Source organism: Gadus macrocephalus, chromosome 1 (assembly GCF_031168955.1).
Source record: "Gadus macrocephalus chromosome 1, ASM3116895v1".
In the NCBI taxonomy this organism is placed as follows: domain Eukaryota; kingdom Metazoa; phylum Chordata; class Actinopteri; order Gadiformes; family Gadidae; genus Gadus; species Gadus macrocephalus.
Genome location: NC_082382.1, coordinates 15,029,010 through 15,039,009, shown reverse-complemented (window position 1 = coordinate 15,039,009; position 10,000 = coordinate 15,029,010). Strand labels below are relative to the sequence as shown.

General features: G+C 44.9%; 1 protein-coding gene across 1 annotated transcript in view; it reads right to left on the bottom strand.

Moving 5' to 3' along the window:
* Positions 1 to 9,961, bottom strand: part of LOC132460449 (voltage-dependent calcium channel subunit alpha-2/delta-3-like) — an 87,075-nt gene extending 77,114 nt beyond the window's left edge. The window contains exon 1 of the mRNA XM_060055337.1: positions 9,830 to 9,961. Coding sequence (XP_059911320.1) covers positions 9,830 to 9,961 — 132 coding nt within the window. The remainder of the gene's footprint in view (positions 1 to 9,829) is intronic.
* Positions 9,962 to 10,000: the final 39 nt, after the last annotated feature.

Below are 10,000 nucleotides of genomic sequence, written 5' to 3'. Positions count from 1 at the left end.
TAATCCTGATCTATGATTTGAATTGAATTGAATTGAATTGAATTGAAAAAGTTTTTATTTCAAACAAGTAAATAATAATAAAAAATAATAATAATAAACAATCAAATAAATGAAACAAGTGGACAGTTACAATAAAGTAATGTTTACACACAATGAAAACCACAAAAGAAGAAACTGTCTTACACTTGCTTTACCTGTTCGAAAAGGGGTGAGAAGAAGAAAACTTATTTAATCTCACCCCTTCTTCCTAATTTATTTATCTATAATGATTAGCTTCCTTATATAATAATCATCAAAAAATAATTGTATATTAATATACATTAGTTTACAATATGATACAATTCATTACTACCTGCGTATTTATCTAATAATATTGTCAAGTTATCTTTTAATAATATCTAATTAAACATTCAATATTCAATATTCTAAAGTGATTGTCCAATATATACATACATGAAAACATATACACTATGTTAGACACCTTCTTCATCCCTGATCCATGATCTTTATGGACCATAGGTATGGTACCTTCGGTCTCTGTGGAACCTGGTTAAAGCTCCCTTTCTAAAGCCTTGTCAAATAACCCGACCTAACTGTAGCTCATCTCCAACATGAGGAACTCTTACTGAAGCACTGACTTCCAAGAGATTGCTCACTTTACGTGATCCTCTTTACAGGCCTCTATACTTGGTGTGTTGGACAGGTCTGCCCACATGCCTGTCCATCACCACCTGTCTCATCTCCATCTTGTGTCTCCCTTAACTGAGTGAGTGACGGGTCTTGCTGCTGGCTGGGCAGTGATGCTGCGGCCTCTGACCCATCCATTTGCCTCAGCCCACAGGCTCCATTAAACCATGCCCCCATTGTGCCTAACCTTTCCTTGTCCCTCTGAGGGCTCCAGCTTAAGAGGTTTAGGGTTAACAATGGGCCCGTGGAGCTACACAAATAAACTGGACATCACGACTTGAAAGTGTTTTCTTCCTTACAAATGTCACAACAATTAGGGATTTTTTTATTTTTCATCCTCCTTCTTCCTTGACATTTATAATCCCATGGCTGCACATGGATTACCTTGCATGGAAACCAAAGCTTGTTTACATTCTCCTTAGTTCGTAAACAATCTTCCTTCCTCTGCTGTCAAAACGATTGGTTTGGCGGTCGCTGCTAAAGGCCTGAGCATAATAACGCATATGGGCTGATCATGGAAGGCGCTGACCTTAAAAAAGCTCATTAATTATGAATTATACTAAAAACCGGTCTAAGTTAGTGCTCACTGTCAAATACAGCTGACCTCAGCTAACATCTGCTGTCGGGGGCAGGGAGAGAGAGCCAGTGAGAGAGAGTAAGAGAGAGACCAAGAGAGAGACTGCACGAGGGAGACTGCACTAGAGAGAGAGAGAGAGAGAGAGAGAGAGAGAGAGAGAGAGAGAGAGAGAGAGAGAGAGAGAGAGAGAGAGAGAGAGAGAGAGAGAGAGAGAGAGAGAGAGAGAGAGAGAGAGAGAGAGAGAGAGAGAGAGGTGGAGAAGAGGAGGACATGGCAGAGCTGCATGCATTATTGACTGGTAGCTTAAAGTTCAGGACAATTTTTTTCAGACAGCAGTACTTATAGTCTTGCCTCTGCGCATTTTTCTCCCTCTGGAGGGGGGGGGGGGGGGGGGGTGGGATTCGGAGGCAGTGGCCTGATTCTGAATGTTCTCCCAAGGTAGAACGCAAACCAGAGAACCCTTCTGAACCCCCACGCAAGCAAGCGGGCAGAGCCTCCTCAGTGTGGACTGTGTGTTTTTAACATTGTACAGGGGGTCACCTCATGTCTGCTGCTTTTCAAGGTATTGTCTTATCTATGCTGACATGGTGAAGCAAATAACATGGTGTTCGATTTTTGATGCAAGGCACTTTGTTTTAAAAGGCCCATCGACTTGTGCCTTAGCCACGTCCCTCAGATTGAGAGCATTTCTCAGATTAAGAGATTTAACAAAGACATTAGATGGTATGAAAAACTATATTTTTGCTCCAGGAAGTTCTACAAATGTGGTTCTGCGGGATCAACATAAATGCTGAGGTATAGCTCTATAGCCTTCAGAGGATAATTTAAGACCTGTCCCATTGGCACAAGTCTGTGGGCCGATTCCTGGATCCCCTGGTCCCGCCAGAGTCCTGGTACCCAAGGCTCAGGGAGAGAGGGAGATGGCCTAGGATGGTCCGGGCCGGCCATCGATAACCCAAGCGACAGCCATTAATATGTTTAACGGGCCGGGGGGGGGGGGTTGCAGCATCGACAGAACAGAAAAGTGCTCTGTGACACTTTACTTGGCTTGAGGTGCAAGACATCCACAACAAGAGAAGGAGTGAGAGAGAGAGTGAGAGGGTGAGAAAAAGAGAATGTGGCATACTTTGAAGCATTAGACGCTGCCAATAATCAATACTATCGATCGAAGGTGGTTCACCCGCAAGATCAAGAAATTAAGCTTATCTCACCTCGCCTGCCTCTCGCTTTGACACACGTTCAACTCTGGCTACGTTTCACGTAATGTCTCTTGGTTTAGTGTGCACTTTCATCGCATACATCCTACGATACTGCCATTAAGTTATTGTTTACAACACAGCACACCCCAGACAAATGGCAGTGTCGCTCCTGTCATCTACTGGCTGACTATGAACCTCAACGAAAACCCATCATAGCAAATAACAACACACACACTCACGCACACAGACACAGACCCTTACACACACACACACACACACACACACACACACACACACACACACACACACACACACACACACACACACACACACACACACACACACACACACACACACACACACACACACACAGACTGATACGAATGCAAGCCTACACTCACACACACACAGACCCTCCCAGAAGTGAGAGCAATTTGAGACAAGAGACAGGCAGCGAGATGTTTGAGAGTCCGCTGTGAGCCCACTGTGACAGTGAGATTTGTCTGGGGCTGTGTCAGTGTTTGACGGAGGGAAAGAGGAAGAGGGAGTGATTTGAATGTATTGTTGTCAGATTTGAATGTTTTTGTTGTGTTATGTTATATTTGATTGGCTTTTTTGGTACAAGGTGTGTTGCCAACTATTAGATCGTGATTTTCCTCACAGGGTCTATGATCTGTCACTAGCGCCGGAGACATTCTCAATGTGTTTTACAATAATGGAAGCCTCCAATCAAGTCCTTCATCACCCCCACCCCCCCTCCTCTCCTTCCATTCACCTCAGGCTGCTGTTGTTGAATATCAGCCTCACGGCTAACATTGACCTCACCTCATCCCACTCTCCCCCCTCCCCCTCGGAGAGAACCCTCCTGGCAATCACGGTTAAAATAACCTAGAATCCTTCAATCTCATATTTACCTGCTTTGAAAATTCCACTGAATTAATCTTTGTCACCAACCTTAATTTTAAATAAAGAATACAAATTCCGACAAAGAAGATTTTCTCAACAGCAGTCTAGACAGTGATAACAACAGGTCCACGGCTGAAGCAGCATTAAAGGGGAGACGCCCAGCAGAGACGATCGCACCCTCAGCTTTGAAGTGCCTCTGTCACGTGAAACACAGCCACGCTTGACTTCAAAGACCCCATTACCACAGCCCTGTCCGCCTCGACCTCCATGAGAGAAAGCAGAGCGTTGATGTTCAAACTAAACGCTCCACCTGATAGGAGGACGGAGAGGAGAGAGTGGAGGAGAGGAGAGAGTGGAGGAGAGGAGGAGAGAGTGGAGGAGAGGAGGAGAGAGTGGAGGAGAGGAGAGAGTGGAGGAGAGGAGGAGAGAGTGGAGGAGAGGAGGAGAGAGTGGAGGAGAGGAGAGAGTGGAGGAGAGGAGGAGAGAGTGGAGGAGAGGAGAAGAGAGTGGAGGAGAGGAGAGAGTGGGGGAGAGGAGAGAGTGGAGGAGAGGAGGAGAGAGTGGAGGAGAGGAGAGAGTGGGGGAGAGGAGGAGAGAGTGGAGGAGAGGAGGAGAGAGTGGAGGAGAGGAGAGAGTGGGGGAGAGGAGGAGAGAGTGGAGGAGAGGAGGAGAGAGTGGAGGAGAGGAGAGAGTGGGGGAGAGAGTGGAGGAGAGGAGAGAGTGGGGGAGAGGAGAGAGTGGGGGAGAGGAGAGAGTGGAGGAGAGGAGAGAGTGGGGGAGAGGAGAGAGTGGGGGAGAGGAGGAGAGAGTGGGGGAGAGGAGAGAGTGGGGGAGAGGAGAGGGGAGGAAAGAAGGGGATTGGGGAGAAGAGGAGATGAGAGGAGAGAGGTTGGGAGGTAAGGATCAAAGAGGTAAGAAGAGAAGGGGAAAACATTAGAAGATGTTTTTAGAGAGGAGTGGATAGGTCGAATGCAGAGAGGAGATAGAAGCTAAAGACCAGCGAGGAAATGAGGAGAAGAGAGGAGGGGAGAGGGGAGGAGACCAGCACAGACCAGGCAAGTCATAAGCAAGTGTCTGTACAACAGAGATATTCATAATCGTCAACCAACTCAGATTAAGATAACGGTAATCATAATTAAGAAATGAATCTACGTATGGTAACAAACACACACAGAGCTTGAAAGTCCTTGTTTATACACCGGCCTTATCTGTATAAGCGGAAGCTGCAATTAAAATGGGCCGAAGCAATTATAAGACATGAGTGAAGTCCAGTCTCGGTCAGATATGAACCATAAAACAGAATTATGCCTATTAGTCATACTATAATTTGCAATTCAAAGTCAGTAACATGTTATTAAATAGATGAAACAACAATATTCCAAGCGTGTTAATCGAATGCAACAATCTTTTCATGGGCGCTTCAATTTAAAAAGTTGCTTCAACTTGTTGAAGAATAACTTGGAGGCTGTGCCAACTCCAATAGGACAACATAATGGAATGGAAGAGGACCCAAACAGCACCCGCAGAGAGCCTTGGTCTGAACGCTACTATATTAGCGTACAGCATCTTCTTCTTCTTCCCAAGGGTACAATTCACTTCACGGTCTGTTTAGAAGCTGAAGCCAAATAAGCGCTTTTCACCGCCATCAAGCCTGCTTTTCAAAGTAAAATGGAAGAGCCCACGAAAACACACAAACACTCTCAGCTGCACATACACTCACACAAACATGCTAACACATACGGGTACACAACCACACACAAACACAAACACACGCATACAAACAAACCCACAAAAAAAACGACTAATAGAGATCTGAAAGAGCATGTTCATTTACTGTGGAAGTTGAACCTGAATTCTTTTCTGAAAGGACACACCATTTAGCGTCTATCAACAGCCACCGCTATGCACACACTTATCCCCCGCCAGAAAGCAATGTGAGGTTATAGTGAAATCATGTGCTAACAAGCACCGAGCCTCACCCCTTCAACCACACACACACACACACACACACACACACACACACACACACACACACACACACACTTACAAGCCCAAAGATACACAAAAATAGATAAACTCGCAAATACGTCAACACACAAGCCGAAAAATGAACAGACACACACAAAAACACATACACACACACACATTCCCATGTGCACACACACACACACACACACACACTTCGAGCCCAAAGATACACACAAATAGATAAACTTGCAGATATGTTCACACGAACACCATGAAACACACACACACACACATGTTCACATACACACACACACACACACACACACACACACACACACACACACACACACACACACACACACACACACACACACACACACACACACACACACACACACACACACACACACACACACACACACACACACACATCAGGCATGCGTCAGCCCCTTTTAGCACACAGGAACGTCGAACAGTTCCCTGTCCCTCAGCAGGTGGCGGCGAGCGATAAAGACGGGCAATCGCCATGGAGACAGGCAGATAAATCCGTTCCGATGGACAGAGGAGAGCGCCGGCACGGAAATTGAATCGCTGAAGCGCCACAATTACTTTGGCGAAAACCAGAGAGCTGGGAGAGGTATCCAGAGATAGGGGAGTTTGTGGGGGGGGGGGGGGGGGGGAGGATTGGGCAGGGGCATGGGGGTTTCGATGGAGATGGGGAATGGAGGGAGTAATCCTTCGACATATTGACGAAGGAAGGTTTAAACTGAGGTTTTGGTTGTCGAAAAAATGTTTTTTTGTGCTCCTCCAGACGCAGGGTGATAGTGCTAGAAATTACGTTGCTTTGAAAGTTTTGTATAAAATGATACATGGCCTGGTGTAGGAGATCTCTCCCTGAGTGTGTGTGGTGGTTAACCTGTGCACACATTGATTACTCAATGTGTGCACAGGTGTGCAGCCTAAACCAGCCCCGGAGTCCAATCAGACTCCAAACATCCACCATCAACACACTCCCATACAGCTTTAATTTTTCCTTAACAAAACTGACAACTGATTCACAGCTTCTTACAAGTGGGACCCCAATTCACCCCTTGCCCCTACCCCTCTGCTTAGGGCGTTCACAGAGGGGTAGCGTCCTGATTCTTGTTTGGAAAGAGGGCTTAGGCCAAGTGGCAGGGCTTCATATCCTCGAGACTGAGGTTTTTCAGAGGCACACTCAAAACCAAGCATTAGAAGAAACCTCCCACTAGGCCTTGGGTATAATTGGCAAGATGGAAGCGAAAACGCCATGTCTGGATGCTAAACACCATTGACAACTACTTATGACGTATCAGGGTCAAGTAGGGCTGACCCATTTTACAGGGGAGGATTTCAACAACTGCCCCTTGTAACTATTCTCTGGGGCAGGTCGCAAAGCTAAGGGCAATAGAAAATGATGGTTAGGGGTAAAAATAAGAAATGGGATTGGGCCTTAATAAAGGAAAAGGGTATTTCAGTGCTATTCAAAAATGTCATGCAAATATGTCATGTCTACCTCTGGTTTTGTATAATTGCTTTAGTAATTTTTATTTGAATGTGTGTGAGGTTCTCACCCTTTCCAAATTAACTTAACAGAAAAAAAGGTTTATAGCCATATTGCATATCATAATAAAGCATTTACAGGCTTAATAAACTCTGCCTACCCGGTTGACGGCAGGCACCACGTCATGCATTAGCTTCGTTCATGGCTTCATAATGTTTATGTATCACCAATCATCAGGTGTTGGGCGTCTGTCAGCGGTGCTGTCAACATATTCTATGGGCCGTTATGTTAATAGAACCTTTCATTCTCCACTTCCTCTCATTCTCCTCCAGATGCCTTTTACTGAAACTCAGCTAAACGCCTCATCAGCCCCCTGGGGCAGTATTCTTCACACACACACACACACACACACACACACACACACACACACACACACACACACACACACACACACACACACACACACACACACACACACACACACACACACACACACACACACACGTACACACACACACACACACACACACACACACACACACACACACACACACGCACACGTACACACACACACACACACACGTACACACACGTACACACACGTACACACACACACGTACACACACACACACACACACACATACACACATGCACACATGCACATACACGCACACAAACACACACACACATAAATGCATGCCCACACTCTCACACACCAACACACACAGACACACACACACAAACACACACACGAACACACACACAAACGAACACACAACGTAAGGGCACAAATGATATAAGCAAGCAAAGATGGATTTTATCCGATTTAAAACATGGATTGCAGTCATGCAGAAGCTGTTATCTAAAAGAGCCCTACATGGCTCCAGGGACTTAACGCACACTCACTAAGATGACACTTCCAGACCACCTAAGATGACACTTCCAGACCACTATGACTAGCGCACTCCTATTTCCGAACACACCATCTGAATAGTAAATGACTCTTTAGCCAGGAGAGCACAGGGTTCCACACCTCTTCTGTGTATTTACGGTGCACCCTTGTGACTTGTAAAGTACAATTATGCTTTTGCAGCCAGATGGTAAAAAGACGTCAGGATCCAAACTGATGGACATCGCTGCCGTTCAGTGTTCACGAACAATGATGACGGATGGCCCTGAGTTGTTGATGGGAGATCTTTTTTGAGAGAGCAGAAAATATTCCCTAAATAATCAGCCCAAAGAGACAGTCTTCCATCTCTGCCCCCTCCCTCTCTACGTTTCTCCGTCATTGAGAGGTGTTGCATTCACACACACACCTGTGGTGGAGCTATGATAACGCTGTGTGCAAACATGTGATTGACGGCAAGTCGGATAAACAGAACCAATCAGGGAAGAGATGCCCTAACCCTGAGAATTGAAAATCGAAATTGTCTCATACAGGGACAAGCACAGTAAACCAGAACATATATTGTCCCAGAGCACTACCGTGAATTACAGCTTACGGATGGGTATAGCTTTTCTAATAAATAACACTGATACGTAACACAAGTTATAGCTCTTAAATGTTACCTACGGCACCTTTTATTGTATCATAAAATAAACTGAAAATAACTTCATTCATTGTTCCGTTTGGCTGGTGATTCAATTACTATATCAAGATAAGAAAGTAATTGATATACAGTGTTGAACATACTGGCTGAGTGCAGCTACAGCATTTTTTATGTAAAAAAAAATGTAATGCATGTAAAGCAGGACAAAGAATAACATTTTGATAATGGCCATCTTTTCCAACATTTCCCATGCCCATCTGTCTCAGCCTCTCTCTCTCTCTCTCTCTCTCTCTCTCTCTCTCTCTCTCTCTCTCTCTCTCTCTCTCTCTCTCTCTCTCTCTCTCTCTCTCTCTCTCTCTCTCTCTCTCTCTCTCCCATTTCCTCTTGTACCTTAACCGTAGACTATCAGAAAGAAATCCACTTTCTGTAGCTCACATCATTTAGCTTGGATAGGATATCTAACCAGAAGGCAAGGGAGGGCAGTGTATGGTCCCCCCATTCACAACTTTAACAGCACAAATAAAACACACCAGGAAAATGAAACTGGTCGATTATTACCGCAGTGTGCCAACGGATTTGCAGCAATCTTAACCCATGTCTCACAAAAACACACATCTTACGTCTTACCATGTCCTTTTTTCGATAAACCACGATTTTTGTCATCCTATAACCCAACCCCTTACAAATAATGCTTAATCAAGGAGTTTAACCCCAATGCGCTATTTAGAAAAGCTTGAAATGTCATCATGAAAAATGGTCAAGGACAAAATGCAGGGGAACCAAACCCCTCGGACATAGCTCGCCCACTGCAACTTTGTCCAGTGAAAAAGCTCTTAAATATACAGTTGGGTTAGCTACTTGAAGACTATATAAAATCATCACATGGTATGACGCTTTCACCTTGAGGATTTCAAGTGAACCTTAATAGAGAACGGAAAGTTATGCACTTCACATATGAATGTCAGGAGGCGCTCCAAGTGTAGCTGCTGTGTTTTTCAACAATGTGCTAAAATCAACTCCAATCAGCTTCCCGTTTACCAAATAATAAAACCAAGTCACATGCACACACACACACACACACACACACACACACACACACACACACACACACACACACACACACACACACACACACACACACACACACACACACACACACACACACACACACACACACACACACACACACACACACGTTTCCACATTTGGGCACGCATATACACACACTCGCTAAAGATGGAGTCTGCAAACATTCATACATACGGTATTAGTTTAGGCTAAGCTAATAAAGCTTTACAAATCTCATTATTCATTCATTGTTTCATTAGATCATTCAATCAAAAAATGCAAGTTGTAGCGTGTAAGAGTGTCCAGCAACACCCTTCTCTGTATGGGGTATGACACCAGTAATGGAGTGTACCTTCATGGCCTGGGCTTTCTTGTCAAACATCTCTTCCATGTCTTCGGCCAGCTTCTTCACCAGCTGCAGCCCGTTGATCTCCTCCACCCGCACCGCACGCTCAAACTCCTTGTATTTCTGCAACACAAACATAAAGTTGTTTGTTAGATGGGTAAAATAGCAACGTCGTTA